A 22,558-nucleotide genomic window follows, 5' to 3' on the forward strand; every position below is an offset into this window, starting at 1 on the left:
TCGATTAGAGTGGTCTCGATTCGATTAGAGGGGTCTCGATTCAATTAGAGAGGTCTAGATTCGATTAGAGGTGTCTCGATTCGATTAGAGTGGTCTCGATTCAATTAGAGAGGTCTAGATTCGATTAGAGGGGTCTAGATTCGATTAGAGGGGTCTAGATTCGATTAGAGGGGTCTCGATTCGATTAGAGATGTCTAGATTCGATTAGAGTGGTCTCGATTCAATTAGAGAGGTCTAGATTCGATTAGAGGGGTCTCGATTCGATTAGAGAGCTCTATAATAACATTTTACCAGTAACAATTACAATAAGGGAACTCTAATTCAATTATTACTAGTGGAATATCTCCATTGACTTCCATTCATTTTTAATAACAGAGCTCTCAAATGCATTTCTTACTAGTAAGAATTTTTAATTATAGAGCTCTCTAATTTAATTTTAACTCGAAATAATTATGATTAGAGAGCCCTATAAATGAATTTTTACTAAGAATTCCAGTATCAGAGGAGCTCTCTAATCGTAATTATTACTAGTAAAAATCTAATTACGAGTAACGCTGATGACAATTTAGGCTAATTCGGTTTACCATACACTTTTAACCAGCACTTTGTTTTTTTAAATAACCTGGTCTCCTTGACTCCCGTTTTCTTCTGCAACTAAATTGCAAGACAAAGACTGCAGATATTTGGAAAAGGACTAAATAAATGAACTTCTACAATTTAAAGCACTCGTGCAAAATGAAACCAACACTACGGCAACCAACACAAACAACTGTTTTAATACAAATACAAAGATGGCTCCAGCAATCATAAGAAGCACAGGTATCTGAAGATTGAACGGCAGATCTTTCAGCAAAGCTCTCAGAAATTCACTGATGCCCTGCCCGATGTGCTTCAGTGGATCGGTGATAAAGTTGGTTATTGTGACTGTGATAGCCTAAAAAATAAATGGATATAATATTCACAGCCGATCGTCATGTACGAAATTATGAATCTCTTATCTTGTGTGCCTTGTCTGCTTCGCGCAAGTGTATTACTTCCACCTGCTGTACACGGGCATAAACGTAATGTGTTCATTGCAATGATGACAAACATTTAATATGATATTATTAGGCTATACATACTGCACAAACGTCAACTACACTAACATATAGACAGTTTCAACAGTAACAACGACTGATAAATGGTATTAATGGCATAAATGGTAACAACAAAGCAAAAGTTATGTTGCCCGTACTTCCGGTGGACCCACGCAAATAATCAATAACATTCCATGTAGAGTAGATTATTTTATTACAATTAATATTATCTAAAATATTAATATATATTTATAACTGATATAGATTTGTATATTATAATATATGGACCAATAAACAAACGCGGAGAAGAAGTGAAAGACAGTTTTGATATGAGCTTGAAAAAACTATAAGTTAGGCTATTTGCTAAAAAAACTTTGGGACATGACCAAAATTAAATAAACCCCAATGCATTATAAAAAGAGAGATGAAGACATATCACAGTCCAAGACTAGGTGAAATAGGCTTCTTGGTATATTTTTTAAAGAGTACACTAAATACATTTGGTCATTTTGCAATCCGAAATTTATTTGATAATTTGCAAAGTATTTTCTTCTTTACATGGATGTCATAATAGGCCCCGCAAGTAGGCCTATGTGTCACCCTTATGTGACACACCGAATTAAGGTCCCAAGCAGTCCAAAACAACACCCCAGTCCACGTCTACTGTAGCTGGGCTGCTTGGGGCTGGCCTATAGCTGGAGGTTGCGGGTGCTGATGCCATCCGAGCACAAGCGCAGGTAACAAATGTCTCAAAACTGCATACAGAGTGACCTGTCAAGAGAAAATGTTTTATCACCTGGCTATGCTTTTTTTCTGAGACATTCATTTACGGAAAGATTACTTTTATCAACTCTTACAAAAATGCCTCCTGCGATCACAAGAAGCACGGGTATCTGGAGAGTGACTGGCATATCTCTCAGCGAAGCTACAAGGAACTTATTGCAGCCCTGCCCAATGGTCTCCAATGGATCTGTGAATAGGCTTATTGTGGTAAACATGAAAACCTGCCAAAACACCAATAACTTATTATTTTATTGCTTTACTTTGCTTATTTCATTTTATTGTATTTTATTTTAGGCACAAACCCTCATTGGAGACACACGAACAAAGGGGTTCACCAGCAGCTCTTCATATACTTTTTTGCAAGGATCTTCTTGAAGTGTCCACGTCTGTCTAAACCACTCTGAATCAGAAATAATCATATTTGATCTCTGGTCACTGTGAAACGCGTGGATGAGATCTATTTGAAGATGCTTCAAATAAATCTCCTTTTGTGTTCCAATGGAAAAAAACTAACTGGTTTAAAATGACTGCTGGATAAATTCTAATAATATCAACCATAACACAAAGATTATATTTATTTCTTGATACTGTAAATACATCACCTGAAAAACTGTCCATCCAGGTCATTTCTTTTACGCCAGTGCATTTCGCATTGAAACTCTCCAGCTGCACAATGCTCTTCTGGTGCTCTGCATACTCAAGCTGGCAAAAGAGATTAACATTTTTGGACAAACCATCTATATCAACCTTTATATTTATATTAAACACACCAAAATCGGTTTTGCACTTTCATTGCCTTTGCTTTACACTTTTTTAAACATGAAAAGTCAACATAATCTTTTATTGTTTTACAGTTTTTTGCACGTATTATGAAAAAAAACTAATTTTATCGATATTTTTACTGATTTCATGTATTTTTTTAAATAAAGACATGGAACACGTGCAATTTTAAACAGAAATCGGTAATGTTACGGTTTATTTCTGATGCTCGAGCTGCCAGAAAAAAATCATTTTTTACAGGATTTTTTTGTGACAGTTTATTTTTTAAAATACGGTCAACACTGTAAAATTGCCACAAAACTAAAAGGAAAACGGGGAAAACATCATCAACATTTTTGTCATTATTTTACAGCCTATCTTACATCTGGATAAGAAAACAATTGTTACCATATAAAGATAGAACCAGTTCCAGATGAAGCTGCTTAAAAAGCAGATACATAACATCCTTTTGAACTGGATGGGCCCCGACACCACAGTCCACATTTCAGTGCAGACAATAACGGTGACAATAAAAACAGATAATAAAACCTGTAACAAGATCATAGTGGAAACATGTCGTGAAAATGTGTGATTAACAATGAAATAATCAATTATTATGGTGTGCTGTTTTTATTATTATTGATTATATTAGTCTCTATGTAAAGTATAAAAAGATGTAAACACGTGGTAAGGGCCAGTAGACTATACCGCAAAACAAGATTTAAGTAAAAATAAATAAATACATAAATTAAACCTTAATGACAGTATTTAGCTCCACATGAAACGTGTCTTCAAATCGCCACACCCAGGCTTCAGAGTCATGAAGTTTGAAGGTGAGCAGGATTTGAGAGAGGGCCTCATCCATGGCTCTAGTGCTCCAGTCACTGTCTTTTGATAAAAGTTTCTGAAACTCTGACACCATCGGCTTGGACAATTTGATCTCAACATCATAATGGATGTCTGTTTTTGCATCATCAGGCTAAACAGGAAAAACAGGAAAGTTATAAATCCTAATGTGGCGAGCAAATTTAGCTTTAAATTTAGTAAAAATGCATGAATTACCAGGCCAAGTTTTGCAGTTTCCCTAAGGAGCTTTGAAATGAAACGCTTGAATACTGGAAGACATGTTGGCTGTTGAACAGTGGTGCACTCCTTCTTTTTGTGTCCCCCAACACAACATAATTAAATTAATTAATTAGACCTCAAAACATTTATTTTTGTATTCAAGTGGAATTTAAGCTTCATTTTTTAACCTGGCTTCCTCCGTATGAATAAAATATGTGCAAATAGTTGAAAAATACACTGTACATGTAGCTAGAAAACAAGCTGTTGATAATGTTTTGTACTGTTAACATTTATAACATAAAAGAGTACAAGAGAGATTTATCTTTAGTTTTTTCTAAACTTTTACACATTATATTTGTCAACTACAATATTGTGAGGCAACTTCCCTTAAAGGAACTTTGTGTTAAAATCTGAAACGTTATTAAATTACGACGATTATCAAATAATCCTCACCTCTGTTGGAATTCTCATAGTCTTTGTTGTTGGATCATAATTGATCATGTCATTTGGATCAGTCCATTTATCATGATTGCCGTTTCCATAGGCACAAGGTCCACAAAAAACAATACAACTCCAAAATCCAAAGAATAAACAGCTCAGCACTTTCATGATTTAACATATATAATAATTAAGTGGTTAAGATGCATATCATTTTCAGATCGACTAACAAGTTCACAAGTTCCTAAAGCTGAAAAAACAATCAGTCTTTGACAGACTCCTGGAAAAAGAACCTGCTAGTTTGGTTTAGCCACCCACATGTACTACACCTGATATACCTGCTGGAACACGTCCCCTTTATGAATACCATAGTAGAGATCAGGTTTGATCCACGCTTTGTCTTTTTTCATTTTTGTATAACCATCTAAAAATGTGTTCCTTTAATAAAGACCTTTCTGACACACTAGTAATTTATTTCATAACCGGTTAAATCAATACAGAATTGTATATAATATCTTGGACTTGAGCAGCTGAGACGCACGTCTATGGTGTAGTATAAACATTTTAAAGTGATAGTTCACCCAAAAGTATAAAAAATATCCGTCATCATTTACTTACCATCCTTTCATTTCAAACCTGTGTGACTTTGTCACGCAGAACACAAATATGATAAATATTTTGAAGAAGGTTTGAAACCAAACAGCGCCAGTACAAAACCAACGCAAGTTAATGGGTGCCAGTTACCAACATTCTTCAAAATATCTTCTTTGTGTTCTGTGGAAGGAGGGTGAGTAAATAATGACAGAATTTCTATTTTTAGGTGAACCATTACTTATCCCAGTCAACAGGAAGTGCATTTGTAATGTTTACTCGACATTTTTAAAAATATTTTATTCATTTCACAACGTCAACTTTAAATAGTTGTATTAAAGCTGTTTATTTCCACATTGAAATAAAGAACTTATAAACAGATGACTGAGTGACTATCATAACTCATCCATGTCAGTAGAAAAAAGTGCTACATTTGTGTGCAAAAGTGATGCATATTATGAATTTAAATGTATGCATTTTGAAAACGACAATCAGAAATAAAACCACTCTCATAAATATTTCAGTACTTTTAGATGTTTCAATTCATAATTTGACAAAACATCTGCCGTTAGTATTTACATCATGGTGTTTTTTTACATTTATATTAATGAAAAAATTAACATACATGCTGCTTAAAAAGGATTCTTATATATTTGTATATTTGCGAAATGAGAGACATCAGGGTTTTTTTAAACATACAGTACATTTGCTATACAGCTGTAAATGTAACTTATACTGTAATCATAATTTAGGTAAATACAAAAGAGAGCTCTTATTTACAAGACATTCAATTCAACTACAGACAGCATTGCCTCAAGGCACAGTTTAGCAAACATTTTCGTTTACCTATAATCGCGAACCACAAACAGAAGCATGTGTGACATTTTGTGTTGTGAAAAGTCCTACCCTTTTCTGCATTGCAACATATTTGACTAAAATGCAGTTGTTCCAGTAGACATGCAATTCCAAGAATAAGAAGTGAACAGTCGATTTCGCAGTAGTACACTAGAGCAAGTTACAAAGAAAATACAAACACACTCCGACATTATAATCATTCATAATTCAAGGATGATTGCGTCTGTGCTATTTCTTACAGCTTCTTTCAGCAGAACGGTATAGATCAAGGCTGATACGCCCATAATGTGACCGTCTTATCAGCTGAAGAGGAGAGGAAGGAGAGATCTCTGGTGTGCCATCGACATTGGATCACTTTATCGGCATGTTCGGCAACAACCGTCACAGGAAGGGTTTTGGTAAGATCTCCTAATGGAAAGCATACAAAATGTCTTCTTAAATAAATTTAACATTAAGGCTCACAACCCATTTCAATTTTAAAGGTCTTAAATAAATACATAGGACATGGCTTATAATAGCCACTAATATATCATGAAGGGTTTTATACAGAAGGGGGCGCACTTTCCCAGGACATATTTGGGCTAGAAAAAATGTGACCTTCAGAAACAAGACAATATATCCGGCACAACTTACCTTGAAGATCAGTGATCATGACTTTGTTATCATAAGAACCTGTGAGCAAATAGTGTGCACCGGGAGAAAAGCGAACAGAACGGACATCGCTGGTGTGCGGATGGTATGATTGAACCATTCTGCCACCTCTGATGTCATAGAGCATGCAACGAAAGTCCTCCAATCCAGTGGCCATAAGCCGACCGCTGGGATCCACTGCAACTGAGGCCACTGCACTTCCTGTGATTCAAAGCACACAAACATGTTATGATGTTAAGAATACGGAACTCTTAAATAATAACATTTTTACTGAATTATTTATCCTAGTTTAGCATTTTTTATTATTATGAAGCGCTGTAAAGACAGACCTGTTCCATGCAGAGCTGTCCCCACAACCTTCACGCAGCTGGGCACACGCAGATCCCATAATCTCACTGTTTTATCCTGAGAGCCGGAGGCGATCATCCATCCACCCCACGTGTACAGGGACAGTATGTGGCCTGCAGACAGACACACAAGAATATATTGACAATGTGATGTTATAAAGAAACATTTTTCATGTTCATGAAAACTATGTTCAGCGTGTATGAACCTGTGTGTCCGCTGAGAGCATGTAGGCCTTGTCCTCTCTGGCAGTCAGTGGTGTAGATGTTGCAGTCACCAGCACCAGCACTGATGAGGATGGCTCCACCGCTTTCAGGGCCCTCCATAAACGCCAGGTCTCTGATGGTACCATCATGCATGCTGAACTCTAGATCTGGCCCTAAGATCCAAACATAAAGCATACACAAATAAACACTTGAATAGAAAAAAGTATTATAATTATAATGTTATGTTATAATGATAATTATAACAAATATCAAAATTTTACACGTTAACGCTAGATGATTAATTTCTGGAATTAACGGCATACATTATTTTAAAGCATTAACGCATCCCCGCCATGTTTTATCCACAATTAAACCCCCATTCCGTTTCATTCCTCGTTGCTTAAACAGCATGGCTGACACGAGCGAGATGGAGCGAGATACAATAAAAATATTGTAATAAACAAATAAAAATATCTGAACATGAAAATGTAAAATTCTTCAAAATTAGGTTCTAATGTAATAATTTAGTTAGACATCATTCTGTATTTACAAAGCAAAACATTTTTTTGTAATCTGACATTTATTTTATACAAACTTTTCACATTACCTGTGGCGTTGCAGGTATCTGCGTTGAAGGGTAGCACTTTGACATACTTGTCATTGGACCCCGTAGCAAGCAGCTGTCCGCAGGGACTCCAGGCAACGCAGTAGATGGAGCCTTTATGGTGTTTAATTCGTTTGAAACAGATGTCCGGCGGCTTCACGGGACCTTGAGCACTGCAGAGAAACAACAGAGAGAGTAAAATGTACAACAGTTGTAAAACACAGCCAAATTGGGTCAAGTGTGTTCCTGGTAGAACAAGGTTATGGGACTAAATGCCAAGACACACATCAAATAAACACTGTAGGACCCTACAAACACTGCCACTTGCGAATAAACGATGACAGAGTCTGGTTAAAAACTATAATTGAAAATTTTACCTAGCTTTGAGGGACTGTGGGTAGGTGCAGACACACAGGGTTTTCGAGTTCGAGCCCACAGCGTAAAGGGTCCCGGACGGGTGGAAAGCAACAGCCCGCACAGCTTGTGTGTCCTCCAACGTCTGCACCGGGACGAATGGGGATTTGGGTTTCTCATCCTGAAACATGCTGTCATGATATATTACAAATCTAAAAAACCTATTCAAAACTTCAAGTTCAGCCATTTTCTTGGTTTCATATATTGAAAATAGGAAAGGCGTTCACCTCCTCGTGGAATTATATGAACTTTAAGATTAGCATTAAACAACATTGTGTTAACCATTTGATACTTGGATCAGTATCTGAACATGTAAAGATCTAACAAACATAAAACTATATTGACTGCATTAGTAGGGAAATATATCTCACCTCTGGTTTACCAGTACAGGAGACTCGTCCAGCGATGGCACCCCTCGACCTCCTCCCTTATGAGGGGTGCTGCTGGCCACCGAAGCTTTGATCCCACCTAAACCACTTTCAGGGGTCTGTTTCCCACCCGCCGTCACACCATTGCACTGCTGAGACAAAGCCTGGACGTCTTCTCCCAGGTCTTCCATGCCCACATTGAGTTCCTCCAGTTTCTGAATGGACCTACACAAATGATCAACACACTGGTATAAAATTACTCAATGGCCTGCCAATGGTGAATATAATGTGGATGTCTGTTTATGAACACAATTGGAAAGTAAATTACTTACATTTCAACATTTCCTCTGAAATTAAAGTATATATGTACTTCACTAGGTTTTGAAATCAGATAATGTTTGTGAAGTTATTATTACAACTGCATATTATTACAAAATAAATGTAATATTCCAAAATGTCTAATATTTCCAACCTTACTCAACATAAAAACAGGCAGCACCGATGCAATGCAGTTGATGTCTCTTGCAAACCAGAGAAAATCTGGTCTGTGGTATGCAATACTACACATTATAGACGTTTCGGTCCAGGGGCGCTTGCAACATCAGCATCTTGGCTAATAGAAACACACTAGCAACCAGCAACACCATGGTTCCTACACATTTAAATGCCTATGGGGCTCATCAGAAGGACACAAGTCTGACCTGTTTAGGAACTTCTGGGTAAGGTTGTGGAGGGCCGCATCTGTGGGTTGATCCAGAGGATGAACTCCTCCCTCCAGCAGCATCTGATGATACATCTCCCTCTGCTGTTGTTTCTGCTCGAGATGCTGCTGTACGCGTAACCGCTGACGCTGGAACTCCTGGAGCTGCTCCTGCGCACAGACGGTAGACAAGTGGGTTAATGCTTTAATATAAAATGTGTTGATTCAAGGACAGGGCATTCATTTACTGTAGAATTACTGGGATTTTCTTACTGCATGTAGCTTCAGGTGGACTGTACATTTAATAAATGCATGGAATGATGCTTTAGATAACGAAGGATTTTGGAAATGTGCATCTCACAAAAGCTTTAAAGTTTATTTTTGAGCATACATAAAAAAAGAAAAGTAAGATTTAAATAATGATTTATCATTTGAGCTGTCGGGTCCGGTTTAATGAGTACATCATTTGATTTTAATTTATAATCACACAATTATATTTCAAAATGTCTAATTTAAAAAAATTATATAAATGTTTATGCATAAAAGTTTTGTTGTACAGCTGTGCAATGACAATACAAGTACTCTACGTACTTCTCTTTACATGAATAGAATAAAGAAAGGAGCTAAAGGTAAGATTATAGCTGTATGCTGTCAATTTTATTCACATAGCCCTTTTCACAATTTCATTGTAGCATAACAGCTTTACAAACATTATAATTAAAGATTAATCATAGTAATAGATCAATAAAATAATATAAAGAGAGTACACGGTCTAAAAATACCTGGTATTATTACAGGATTTTCTTTAAGCAAAGTGCATTAGTGATATCCTATGCTGGATTGTTAGAAACTTTACACAAACCAAAACCGCATCACAAGTGCCTATGATATTAAGTTATATTATAAGTAATACTAATAGAATTCATTATACGTACCTTGCAGAAAAAAGGTTATAAATATTTAACAACATTTAATGTAGTATTAAAAAAACATCTGGATTTGTAAAGAATCTAGATGAATCAAAACAAGTATTTTGGCAATTTGCTTTTGTTTTTAATACGCCTTGCCTTCAATTATAAGCAATTTAGTGATTTATGCATAAGCACTTTTTTCCATGTAGACCCATTTAAACATTTGAAAACAATGTAACTTGCCTCAGACATTTCACCTGACCCCACGGAGCCACCATCTCTCCCGGGTGTCAGTGGAGGACGCTGCGTGTTAGTTGCTCCTGATCCGTTTATCCTCTCAGCTTGAGATTGTGCTCTGAAAGAACAACACGACATTAGTCCGCAGCACATATAACCTCACCGACGACAAATGACTTCATGTGAAATACATAAAGACTTTCAGGAATTCACAAAATGTCTCAAATACAAATGTATATAGGTATCTGTTTGTATCCATGTTTGTTTTGTGCTTCACCAGGATAGCAGGTTTTAGTTGTGTAAGGATTATGAGTGTTACGCTCTACCATATGTTCAATTTCAACACTCACAGTAAGACACACCATTTACTCGGTTCAAGAACTGAGCTTCCTTTAGAAAATGAATTCGCTGCTAAATTTCATGCTTACTTTTTTCAAAAGTAAATATATGATCATAACCCAGTTTACTGTGTAACCGGGACAGCTATAAATAAGCTACCGGTAGGATGACTTTCGGAGTTTAAACACAATTTGACACTATCAAAACTTTGCTGATATATTAACATCTGGCTCATCCAATTGTGTCACTTTGAGGCGGGACTAACTGGTTGTCCAAACAATGGAAAATATGGCAGGCCAGTCACCAACCAACCAGAACACCCCTTTGGTGTTTAGGAGACATACAAAATACAAGAACTTATCACCTGTCTGGAGATTCACCAAAGACGCTGGTCTCCAGCGCGCTCTTGCTCACGTTTCCACCAGATGCATATCCAAAGTTAGCGAAAGACTGCGACATCGGCCCTGCCTTTCCATCACCATCTGTGTTTTTCTTTTCCCTTCCCGCCAGGCCGTGCGATAGCCCATCCAAAGCAGGAATGAGAGATCGGGACATGTACGTATCTGCCGACTGGGGTCGCCGCAGGGGGGAGGCTGGGCAAGGTGAGAGCTTTGTAAGGAGAGGTGTGAGAAGGTCCGCGTGACCCGTCCTGGCTGGTTTGACGAGACGGTCCACGTGGATGTTCAATGTCTTCTGCTCGAAAGCACAAGCGAAGACGGAGGACGAGAGGTTCTGCAGCCACGAGAGCAAACTGAGGTCCAGTTCTTCACAACCGTTACCGCAAAGAACATCGACAGCTAGGAGGACTTCCTCTTCGCTGATCTCTTCTCCGGTCGCTTTGCTCTGACAATACTCAACGCAGCACTCGTACAGTATTCCTTTAATGAGGAGTTGGAAAAGACGATCCCCGCTGGCTTTGAAACCGGCTTCGCTTAGTTTGCGGTCTGCAGGAATAAACTCGGCCACCATGGAGCAGGCTTCCTCGAAGCAGTGGACGCGGGCCGTGCTGGGGTTCCAGTCTTTGAAATCTGCGTGGTTGTTGAGCCGAGGGAGGGTGAGCAGCAGGCAAAGTTTGCTGTAGTCTTCTTTGGTTGAGCAGAACTCTTCTAAGGCATGGAGGGCCTTCACCGCATCCTGCATGGTGAGCTCCAGCTGAAGGAAAGATAGAGCAAAGAATTATGAGATTTATTCTAAAAAAAACATGCAGAGACATAGTAGGTTCACGTAAAATGAATCAAATCTTTCATCATTTATTTGCCCTTATGTCATTCCAAACCTGTATGACTATAGATATTTTGACGAATGTTGGTAACCAAATAAAATTGACACCCCCCCATTGGTTCCATTGTGTGAACACAAAACCACTGATACATTTCTCAAAATATCTTCTTTGTTCCGCAGAAGAAAAAATCATTTACAGGTTTTGAAGGACATGGTGAATTAATAATGACTTTTTGGGGTTAAAGTACAATCATCCAAAAACAAAATGACATTTTGCATACAAAGAACCACTCACATTCTCAGGGTCATCTGATGCCGATATGGCATTGTTTACACAAAGAGCTTCCAGAAACTTCTGTTTTAAGACGATATATCGAAATCTGAAAGAGCCAGAACATTTCAATGCAAAATATACAAAAACCTGTAGCAGATGCAAAAGGAAAATCGACATCATTCACCTTTTTCGGTCAAATTTATCCACGCATTCTAAAGGCTGAATGAACTGCAGAACTTCGTCCCATTGACCATCTAATATAAGTTGCCTTGGACAGAAAAGAAAATGACCACAAATGACTAACACCAAATCACAAGACTAAAACAATATGTTGACGGTGCATGTAGAGGGAGGCTTGAATGCATCTTTAAAGGGAAAGTTCACCCCCCAAAAAAATGTATCACCTATCGAGTGATTGAAGTAAAAGATTGAAGGCGAATAAGTGACTATTACTAAATAAATAAGCCTCGTAATAAGATTCACACATTTTGCAAAACAAGCAAGTATGAACAGAAGTACTTAAGTGACCATTATATCTTTTTTGCTAACCCGAGGCCTTGTGCCTGCTGTCCAAACCCAGCCGTGCCACCAAAACAAATTCTTGCTCTCTTGTCAAATTATTTTAATAGAACATGCTGACAAAACATGGCAACATCACCCACCTCAGAAAGAGCATATCATCTGAATAAAGCCCATTGATTATCCCACTCTCCTTTTCTAAAGCCAGCATACTTATGTGAAGCTTCCTGGAGTTGAGAAAGTCCAAAATCAGCTTGATGATCTCAGCTTCTTTTATGTTTATAATCTCCTCTGCAGTCATGGTGTTGGATTTCTAAAGGCAAGAGGAAAGGTTGACAGTGAGCAAGGATAGCAAGTGTGTGTGTGTGTGTGCCTGTGACACAATGGGGTGCACTATGGCAAGCTGGTTGTAAAGACAAGCTGTGCTTTATATCAGGACTTGTAAATTGAACCTCTACCTATACAGCATCACCTAAAGCACATCCAATATATTTTACGCAACACCATCCATCGCTGTCCCCAATCGTAATTTCATATCAAACAGGCCAATGTTAGAATGAAACGTGCAACACTAAACCTTTAAAAGTCTTGATCTATTACGCATTCACGTGCATGCAAGTACTGCGACAACTTGTGCCATGCAGTGCTGTCAGCCTTACATGCAATCGTGCATAATGCAAGTATTATGCCAACGATAGTAATCTGATCATTTCATTCCCTGACCCATGCATGCAAACCCATTCGGACTGATATACACACATGTAACGTTAAGCATGTATGTCCGATGCAACCGTGTCCGCAATCCCTCCTACGACCGTGCAGCGTTTCCAATATCTTACCTTAAAAACCGATCTTTGGCCAAACGAGTCTTGTTTATTCCTTTGAAACGCGGATCAATGCTCAGCTCAGCGTTCCGTCACTGTTGCCTGAGAGTGCGTTGCGATTATCCCTACAATACCTTGGATGTCCCCACCCACTTTTCTCCGGTACCCTACATCACCATCAGCAGCAGCAGCAGCGGGGGGAGAGACGCGCTCCGCCGGTCACACACAGAAGAAGAGCTGCGTTTTGCATCAAACTGAACGCATCTACATGATTATGTGTGTGTCTAAACATATTTGTAACACATGCAAGTGTAGTATACAGCATGGTTACGTTTATGATAACACACCACCCTTACTATTTCTGCACAAGAGCTACATCCAATATTCAGATTTCTTCTTTCCTTGCTCGTGCACACAGATCAATTAAAGTTAGTAATGCCAAAACTGTTTTGTAAAACATTACACATTAGGGTAAGTAATGCGGTTTAATTTTGAAAAAATGATATTTTCTACAAAGATATATAATTTAATTTCAATACATATAATACTAATTTGATTTGCGCATGCGTAGTGAGCATGTGCGTAACATCGGTTGGCCGCGTTTGTAGGCAGAGACATCTATCAAGATAGAGAATAAACAATGCAGTACAAAATGCGTAGGCATCTAAAATAGGTTTTCAGCTGACAAAGTCTTCCCGAGCAAAACTCACTGACTGAGACGACCGTAACATTACAAGTCTTGCCCATTTAAACAGACGGACTCACCTCTCCGGCTGAAATGGCGAGTTATCATTCATTTAAACGAGGGTGCACTCACTGGCCCCTTTAATTGTGTATTTCTTTTTTTGGGGCTGCAGTGGTGAGTAGAGGGTCGCAGGAATGTTTGGATTTGATCAGAGATGAGAAGTTTAACGCGCACTGCGCGACAACCTGCACATGTTTCAGTAAAGATTTGAAACACCGCCACCTAGCGGTTTTATGTCGCGAGCGCCGACTGACATGCCACGTAGCGATGGACCGCATTTTAATGAACTTTTAATGGGAATTTTGAAAAATAAATTATAATATGCTTGAGTTTATTGCAATGACAGAAATACCGTGTATACATTATAATTAAATTAATATGTAAAGTTTACTGAAACGGCCCAGATTTTAATTTCGAAAGATGAAAAGTTAGAACGATCGGATGACCGACAGGCATAAAATACAGAGAGGTGCCATAACGTTTTAGTCATTTAAGATATGATTCAAAATTTATAGTCAAAAATCGTAAGACAAGGAACACTATAAAACTGGTTGATCAATAACTGATTCATATAAATAATTATGTTTAAATTCTTAACATTTCAGGGGACATTAAATCCCCGAATAAGGGTATATTCTTCTAAGGTCTAAAATAAATAAAACTTTATATTAATTTCGGTACGTGGTACTTTTATTGTAGGCTACAATTGGCCGCTGGCTAATGTGACGTCATTTTATTTACGGTTCATTCGTAAGCAAACCTTTAGATCGATCAGCTGCTCGCGGATTTTAATCGTCTGATTTATAGTGTGAATCCCAGAGATTGTTTTTCAGATTTTAGCTTTTATTGTGTTTTATAAACTCTCTATTAGTGCATATAACTCTATTAGTCGGTGTTTGTATGAAATATTCCAGCTGTTGACATATTTTAAGTCTGTTATCTGGAGATGGCGTCGTCAGCATCTGCTCTCGTGTTCTCTCTGTATGTCGGTGACCTTCACCTGGAGGTCTCAGAGGTCATGCTGTACGAAAGGTTCATCCCGTTTGGTCCGATTCAGTCCACCCGAGTGTGTAGAGACAGAAACACCTGGAGGTCTCTGGGCTACGGATATGTGAACTTTGTCAACCGTTCAGATGGTGAGTACAGATAGGAAAAATAATAAACATTAGAGTAAACATGATTATTTTATAGTACAATATAATATAATAAAACTATATTATAGCCTACACAATAATACTTCACACAGTTTAATTGCTTAATGTTGTTATTAAGGTTTGTGTTATTCATAAAAATTGTCATTATAATAAAACTTTATGTAATATTACATGATATTGTGTTTGATTCTTTTAGCCGAGCATGCAGTGGAATTTCTGATGTTTGACCTCATGGGTCAGCCCATGCGCATCGTGTGGGCCGACCGAAACCCTGCATTGAGGATCACAGGTGTTGGCAACATCTTCATTCAGGGTCTGGCCAAGAACATCACCAGCCTGAATCTACACGACACCTTCTCCGGTTTTGGCGCCATCTTATCTTGCAAGGTAACGTTTGTGAATTCATAACCTTCACAGTTCATCACAGTTGATCTTTGATGCTAACACTGACAAGCGTCTCTTGTCCTTCAGGTGTTTGCTGATGAGAATGGCTCTAAGGGATATGGTTTCTTCCATTATGAGACCTACGAAGCCGCTGAAAGAGCCATTCAAATGCTCAACGGGATGATGCTGAACGATCAACGGGTGTAAGTTTGACTTTAGATATTGTGACTCTTTCAGTCTCTCAGTAATAGAATAACATTGTTTGTTTGTGTCAACAGGTCCATTAGTCACTTCAGATCGTTTCAGGAGCGTCAGAAAGACAAGTCCAACCCTGAGCACGCCATGAAGAACTACAAGAGTCTCTTCCCGGTATCCATCACAGAACTCTTTATTACTGATTCAATCAATTCAGTCTTGTGTCTGTAGACTCAAGTTGTGTTTTCATGTTGTCTTGACAGGGGGAGCATCTCTATGTTAATAATCTCCACTACAGCTGGACGGACCACCAGCTGCATAGAGCGTTCTCCCCGTTTGGGACTGTCAATGCAAAGGTATGAGTGTTAAGATTTGAAAGAGATAAGACGCATTCAATAGGTCAGAATTGTAAGTGACTTGGTGACTGTTGTCAGGTGGTGATGAACGGTGGCCGCAGCAAAGGGTTTGGATTTGTGTGTTATGCAAGCCGTGAAGCCGCAGCTCAAGCCATTACAGTTATGAACGGACGCATCATTGCCAACAGACGGCTGAATGTTGCCTTCTCTGTTGCCTTCTGAATGGTCTTCTGCGGTCCTGCGTACAAACCGGACGCTTCAGTGCTGTTTTTCCACAGGTCAGATGTGACACAGTAACATCTAAAACAGAAAATATTAAATGATTGTTTTATAATAGCATGTTAATAGCTGAATGAATTTAATTCTGTGTGTTTTACAGGCTAATTCTGGTCATAAGCTCACCAGACACCTTCAGCTTGAGTCCTGCGCTCGCCGAGATGCAGCGTGTCTCCTGTCTAAGTGTAAGAACTTCCTTTAAATGATGATCTTGTCAGGTTCAGTCCTCATATTCTCTGAGGTTTCTCTGATGTATTGAGTGAGGGTTTACTGTCACAGGTGAGAGTCTTGTCTCGCTGGTCTCTCCACTGCTGTTAGACACCAGTAGATGCACTGCAGCCTGTGAACCAGGAGCTGTCAGAGCAGATGTCTGATCCGATCATTGATACTCCTGGAACATCAGACACCTTCAGCGCTTTAACCTCTCAGCTGTGCATTGTGCACATTGTGTTGCTTTAGTTGAGTAATCGGTGATTGTCTGTTTCCAGGAGATTTCAACACGAGTGACGAAGCCACTAGGATTTAACACATTTGTGCAACAGAAGAAAAACATTTTTGTACATTATATTTTGTAAATATTTATATTCATATTTTATTGATATACTGTATATATGTTTATGCTATTACATATTATAATTTTTTTCCATTATGTTTTGTGCAAATAAAAATATTGCTGTGCATTAATAAAGATAAAGTTGATTTTGTCGGGAAAAAGATGATGTCGTGTAACATGTTTCTATTCATATTCATCTATAACATTTAATGTTTCTTTTATAACAAAAAAATAACACCAATGTGTTGATTTTACTTATTAATAGGCCTTTACAGACATCAATAGCAGTCTGTGGTTTGACAATGCAGAGTAAAATAAAACTCATTAGACAAAATATGAGGCCATGCAAAACTTTATTGAATGCAATTGAAATCTGTCGTTTTATTTTAGTATTTTGACTTCTGAAATTAAAGAGACAGCGAAGAGAGATCAGAGAATACACACTGTACAATGCTTGTTCATGCTCATTGAAGTAAAATATTTTTGACCTGAAATGACCAATTCAATCAAATAAATCAACAATGATGTCTGTTTACAGTTGAACTTTCCTAATGGGATGAAACTTCTTTTCTTAATAGACTACTGTGAATTGCAGGGCTGTGTGCATTTACACTAATACGTTCCTTCAACTAATTTATAGTTATTTAGTTAACGGGTGAGAGTTTTCAGTAGCAAGCACCAATATTTCTTAACGACTGCAAAGACTAAAATAAATGGCTTTTAATGAGCAGTACAAGAAGGCAGTCATTTTTATCAGGCATCAAACGCCTCTACCCGTATACAGTCACATTCTGCCCTAAAACCATTAAGGGGGAATGCTAACATCAATTCCAGCAAAATGTGACTTTCCTGAAGATCAAAAAAAAAAATTTCATCATGTAAAATGTAACCAATCAAAAGTTTAGCCCTCAGTTGCAAAATACGAAATGCCTTCAACAATCAGCTCAAATCAATTTTGGCAAACTGCTTTTTAATACATGCGCGTGACCCGGGACATCACTGGAAAATACTTTAGACCAGTCGTAGTGAGCGTTCAACGTACAAGTCTCTCGCCAGAGACAGCTTTGACCTCTATACAGTACAAAAAAAAACTATTTTGAGGCTTAAACAGGAATGTGTAAACAGTTAAAATAAGACAGCAAATGAAATATCGTGATATACTTTGAGTATTGTGTCGTACGCTTGACATGTTTACTTTATATACACATAATCAGTCTCTAAGAATCAGATTATCTATGTGACCCTGGACAACAAAACCAGTCTTAAGGGGCAATTTTTCGAAATTGAGATTATTACATTATCTAAAAGCTGAATAAATAGGCTTTCCAATCCTTTATTAGGATAGGATGATATTTGGTCAAGATACAACTATTTGAAAATCTGGAATCTGAGGGTGAAAAAAGACTAAATATTGAGAAAATCGCCTTTAAAGTTGTTAAGCTTTTATATATTTACAGCAGTAAACTGACAAAATATCTTCATGGAACATGATCTTCCTCTTAATATCCTAGATATATTTTGGCATAAAAGTAAAATCGAATAATTCTGACCCATACAATGTATTTTTGGCTACTACTAAAAATGTTCCCATGCTACTTAAGACTGCTTTTGTGGTCCATAGTCACATATGGGCAACAGTGTTGAAGAAAAAGTACATAGTAATAATTTCCAATGCAAACGTTATAATGAACCATCAGATGTTTACCATTAAAACCATTACAAAATTTCCTTGAAGTGTGTATGGTGTTCTATCGGTTCCCAACCGCCACATAACAATCGCACCAACAGACCCAAAACAGTTCCTATTGAATTCCTATTCCTATTGAAATCCATTGAAATGTTTTTTTCTCAGCAGGACAACGTCCAAAAACCATTTGCTCTGACCGAAAAAGTTCAGCGGAAAAAGGCGTCATGCTTTGCGCTTCCTCTTTGACGTCAGCAACGTGTGAAAATACCTTTATTTTGATCTCATCCAGGAAGTTGAAATATTTCCACAGTTCAGTCAGCATAATAGGCTAACTCATTAACCTAAGGGTCGCACCAACAATCATAAACTAATACAACAGAACAGTTTGGTTTCATAATCCCTGGCCTTAAAGCCTGTAATAGATAAATACGATTTAAAAGATCATAACAATACCTTCGGTCGGTTTAAAGACCCCAAAAAACATACAAAAGCAAATACACCTAATGCAACGAAATTAAATGAATCCACAATCCTGCTGTGAATCAATGCCGATGTAGTTCAAGAATGTTAAAACCCATCAGAAGAGGTTCCTGTCTGCAAACAATATTACTCACCACACATTACCACACTGATTAATGTATATTAAATATGACATAGCTCGCCAAGACAACTTGCTTACAATTATATTAAACCAGTACAATCACAAGCTATGCCATGAGCGCCTCTCGATAAGCAGCCGTACAATCATATACAGTCGTACAAAATAAACAAACACAAAAAATAGAAACAAACATAGAAATAAGAAATTAACTTAAGGCCACATCAACAAATGTGCGAGGACTGTACAAACTAATAACATTCAGTGCTTTAGAGTACCAACTTAAAATAACAGGACATCCATGACAAAGTTATTTTTTGGCACATAACGTTTCAAACATGATGCTGTCTCGGGTGCCGGCCATATAAAGGAGATCGATTTGCCACCCTGCAGAGATTTACATTCCAGTTGTGCATAAAACGTGTTCTCAGTGAACAGAAACGAACTAGAGAGAGAGTTCAGACGGAAGGGAATAAAAAGCTCCCGTGTCATAGGATTCCAGTATGTACAAAGAAGTGCATTGAGAACGTGTACGTCTGGTGGTAAACAAACTAGTTGAAGGACTAGGATTTCACGGGCGCTACTTTTTTGGGAGTCCCTGGTTTTTTGGTCTGCCATAAGTGGCTGTGGATGGTGATGGCATCGACGCTTGCCGACATGGTCTTGGCTGGGATTTGGCTGAACTGCTTCCGGTCCGAGTTGTACTTGTAGAGGCCGTCAATCATCTTGCGTGAGATGGTTTTCGGGCCGATGCCCGCCAGCTTGTTGATCTCTTCCGAGTCGGGAAAGTATGTGTAAATGGAGCGAAACTGGCAGCCGGAATCCCGGAAGAGGATCAGGAAATTGTTTGCCTCTGATTTCTCCATTTCCTTTGAGAAGACGTAAAAAAATTAACAGTTTGTTTCCAGAATGAGTTAAAAAGTTTTCAAAAATCAAGTTCTTTTATTGTGCATTCCAAGTAATATCAATCAAACTGCAGTTGGTATAAAAACTAACTAACACAATGAAACACATGATAACATAATAAAAATCATGATTCATTTTGGAACCAAACTCTTCATAATAGTTAAACACATATGGGCTATTGTTGTGTCGGTATTTAATAATACGGTTCTTTGTGACAGAAAATTCTAAATACAGTGAATATAAATATAAAATGTATTATTTACATGTGTCTCAAATGTACTAGTTGTGTTTGTATAAAGCAGTTATGTAGGGCTGTTAAACGATGAATCGCAACATTTAATGAAAAATAAATCATAATAATGAATGCAAAATGAAAATGAACAGTGCACAGACATATATTATGTTAACACAAACCTTTATTCTGGATGCGATTAATCGCTTAACAGGCCTTTAACGTTGCTATTGACAACAATGGCTACTTATTGCCAGTCATACAGTTATAGAAAAACACGTAATACACACCATATAATAATAATAACTATAATTATAAATATATAGTTATTCAATTTAATTATGATGCTTGATTTAAAATAAATGCAAATATTCATAGAAATCAGTAAATGTTCTGTCATGTAATGCAAAACTTCTCAATATATTCCGCCATCTATAAAGGATTATATTTTATTAGTAAATATAAATAAAAACTTTTTGTGGATTATTTAAATGTTCATTTAGTTTCCTCCATTCTCAGAATACTTTTCTTTTTATTGAATTTTTTCATTATTTTATCAGTTGGTGTTAGAAATGTAACTAAACAACCTCTAAGAACAACAAATGACAACACCATGATAATACTATATACACTGGTAAAAATCCTAGGCATTTTCTTGATCAAAAACCTAAATCTCAAACTTTAATACTAAATGAATGGATCCTTACCTCTAAGATCTTGTTCTTCTGTCCCTCGTTGACTCTTCCAGCCAGACAGCAGTGAGCCAGAGCATTCTGAATTATATGTTTATTGGACTTTGCGCTAGGCTCCTTGTATAATTTAGGACCTGCAGTGAAAAAAATTGGGATATCTGGGGCATCACGATGGAATCCAGCGCTTTGAAGTCAGAAATGCAATAAGGACCCCTAGTGGTCGGGAGCAGCCTCAAATACCATAAAACAGTGTAGTGATCTAACCTGTGTATTCGGTGTTGGATGTCAGCGAGGATGTGGTAGAACCATTCTCCCAGTCCTTCTCTCCGTTACGGCTACCGGAGCGAGCAGGAGACAAGCAACCGTCTGCTGAATCAGGCCTGCTGGGATAACATCACACATCTTAGTCCCCTGCTATACGTTCAATTGGACAATACTTGTTACATACATTACAACTGCTGTTTGTTATGCAGAACCAGGCAGTGAGGTCTTTGTGACTAAACCAAAGCTCTTATCCTATGTATTATTATACAAAGACAAACACATTTTGTAGAAAAACAAGGATATTGATACGACACATAAAACTGTATTTATAAATACACCATTTTGCAAGTAGTAAACAACACTGCTTCAGAAGCACTTTCTGTTTAATTTTTTGATTTATTTCACATATAGTTGTAAAGATGTTTGTTTGACATTTCGATTTAGTTGTAAATGTTTGGTTGGCTATATCTTGCTTTGACATAGTTTTTTTTGTGTAGTGTTAAAAACTGAAAAAGGAAGTGCTTTTGGACCATTGTTGTTTACGTGCAAAATGGTCTTGGTTACTTTCTGTTGAATGTAATGTAAAACATTTATTACTTAACATTGAGATTTTCGCATTCTCAGATTTCTGAGATTTTAGTGAGGTTGACATTGTGAAGACAAAGCAAGACATTGTAAGGTAAGTGATATGATAGCGTTTCTCTTTTGCTTGCTGTTGTTAAAGAATGACAAGCAAAACCAAATAAGCTGTGACGGGTCAGATAGGGAGTGAACAGGGTGATGTTCATCTTTATTATTTAAAGATGCTGTACTTTATATTAGTGCCAAACTCAAAACAAAAAGTTGCGGGAAAGGAGATGCAAAGCGCAACGTATCTTATCCAACGACAACTGACCTTCTCTTTCGCACACGAGGAGAGCTCATAAAGAAGTAAAGACTGCCAGATGCTAAGCTATTGCTTCTAAGTGCAAGTAGATTCATGAATACAAAATAATTGTACTGGGTTAGTACTGTGCATAAGTTACATTACATGTACACATTTACAAAATATACAAGTGTGTTCCTGGGGTATTCGAACCCATGATGTTTGTGGCAGTGCTCTACCAATTGAGATACAGAAACAAAGTGATGCTTACCTGGGCGTTTTTCTATCTGAAACGACACTGTCATTATCGCCAATGTTTAGGGAGGCCAGAGACAAGCTTGACACTGAAAAAACACGAGGTCGTGAACCTGGGTGCAAAATACAAAAATGACACAAGATTTACAGTTACACAACCACAGCAAGCCCATAGAACTTTGTGTTACCCTCATAATACTGTAGTACAGTTCACTG

At 37.7% G+C, this 22,558-nt stretch overlaps 4 protein-coding genes across 7 annotated transcripts in view; 1 reads left to right on the forward strand and 3 right to left on the reverse strand.

Annotated features, from left to right (window-relative positions):
* Positions 1–1,587: 1,587 nt before the first annotated feature.
* On the reverse strand, positions 1,588–4,415 carry LOC306903082 (chloride channel CLIC-like protein 1). Of its 2 annotated transcripts, none has more exons than XR_013787507.1 (8): positions 4,137–4,373; positions 3,681–3,773; positions 3,373–3,597; positions 3,027–3,167; positions 2,462–2,561; positions 2,162–2,259; positions 1,934–2,046; positions 1,588–1,847 (listed from the first exon to the last, which is right to left on the reverse strand). XR_013787507.1 is itself a non-coding variant. In XM_079472025.1 (8 exons), exons 1-8 carry the CDS (start codon positions 4,290–4,292, stop codon positions 1,737–1,739), a joined length of 1,071 nt encoding a protein of 356 aa, XP_079328151.1. In that variant the 5' UTR covers positions 4,293–4,415; the 3' UTR covers positions 1,588–1,736. The 2 variants fall into 2 exon arrangements, 1 of the variants encoding a protein (XP_079328151.1); XM_079472025.1 differs by having other exon boundaries at positions 1,934–2,080; positions 4,137–4,415.
* Positions 4,416–5,003: 588 nt separating this feature from the next.
* Positions 5,004–14,130, reverse strand: wdr47b (WD repeat domain 47b). 3 transcript variants are annotated; one of them, XM_079470734.1, is made up of 14 exons: positions 13,196–13,326; positions 12,500–12,669; positions 12,022–12,105; positions 11,859–11,943; positions 10,707–11,494; positions 10,010–10,121; positions 8,857–9,026; positions 8,159–8,380; positions 7,751–7,918; positions 7,377–7,546; positions 6,772–6,942; positions 6,548–6,679; positions 6,201–6,419; positions 5,004–5,975 (listed from the first exon to the last, which is right to left on the reverse strand). In XM_079470734.1, the coding sequence occupies exons 2-14, from the start codon at positions 12,655–12,657 to the stop codon at positions 5,833–5,835; spliced, it is 2,622 nt and encodes an 873-aa protein (XP_079326860.1). In that variant the 5' UTR covers positions 12,658–12,669; positions 13,196–13,326; the 3' UTR covers positions 5,004–5,832. The 3 variants fall into 3 exon arrangements, with proteins under 3 accessions (XP_079326860.1, XP_079326859.1, XP_079326861.1); XM_079470733.1 differs by lacking the exon at positions 13,196–13,326 and adding an exon at positions 13,946–14,129 and having other exon boundaries at positions 5,006–5,975; XM_079470735.1 differs by lacking the exon at positions 13,196–13,326 and adding an exon at positions 13,946–14,130 and having other exon boundaries at positions 5,038–5,975; positions 12,570–12,669.
* Positions 14,131–14,871: 741 nt separating this feature from the next.
* Positions 14,872–16,236, forward strand: LOC306902980 (polyadenylate-binding protein 1-like 2; the record flags this gene model as incomplete). Its single annotated transcript, XM_079471900.1, has 6 exons — positions 14,872–15,061; positions 15,276–15,466; positions 15,551–15,666; positions 15,742–15,832; positions 15,922–16,014; positions 16,093–16,236. The coding sequence occupies 6 exons, from the start codon at positions 14,872–14,874 to the stop codon at positions 16,234–16,236; spliced, it is 825 nt and encodes a 274-aa protein (XP_079328026.1).
* A 948-nt stretch (positions 16,237–17,184) lies between these two features.
* Positions 17,185–22,558, reverse strand: part of camsap2a (calmodulin regulated spectrin-associated protein family, member 2a) — a gene marked incomplete at its 5' end in the record, with an annotated part of 30,496 nt that continues 25,122 nt past the window's right edge. Inside the window, 4 exons of the mRNA XM_079471757.1 lie at positions 17,185–19,997; positions 20,974–21,092; positions 21,223–21,341; positions 22,359–22,455. Coding sequence (XP_079327883.1) covers positions 19,692–19,997; positions 20,974–21,092; positions 21,223–21,341; positions 22,359–22,455 — 641 coding nt within the window. The 3' untranslated portion in view covers positions 17,185–19,691. The remainder of the gene's footprint in view (positions 19,998–20,973; positions 21,093–21,222; positions 21,342–22,358; positions 22,456–22,558) is intronic.

The sequence above is a fragment of the Barbatula barbatula genome (genome assembly GCF_947034865.1).
Source record: "Barbatula barbatula genome assembly, chromosome: 13".
NCBI classification, from domain to species: domain Eukaryota; kingdom Metazoa; phylum Chordata; class Actinopteri; order Cypriniformes; family Nemacheilidae; genus Barbatula; species Barbatula barbatula.

Bases quoted from the DNA above. Each gene is read 5' to 3' on its own strand.
- wdr47b (XM_079470734.1), bottom strand. From the start codon at position 12,657: ATGACTGCAGAGGAGATTATAAACATAAAAGAAGCTGAGATCATCAAG. The intron at 11,495-11,858 runs GTGAGTGGTTCT...TCTTTCCTTCAG, and splicing joins CATCAGATGACCCTGAGAAT to CTGGAGCTCACCATGCAGGA. The intron at 5,976-6,200 runs GTAAGTTGTGCC...GCTTTCCATTAG, and splicing joins CATGATCACTGATCTTCAAG to GAGATCTTACCAAAACCCTT.
- LOC306903082 (XM_079472025.1), bottom strand. From the start codon at position 4,292: ATGAAAGTGCTGAGCTGTTTATTCTTTGGATTTTGGAGTTGTATTGTT. The intron at 3,168-3,372 runs GTTTAATTTATG...ATCTTGTTACAG, and splicing joins AGCTAAATACTGTCATTAAG to GTTTTATTATCTGTTTTTAT. The intron at 2,562-3,026 runs GTAACAATTGTT...CTCTTTTGCCAG, and splicing joins ACTGGTTCTATCTTTATATG to CTTGAGTATGCAGAGCACCA.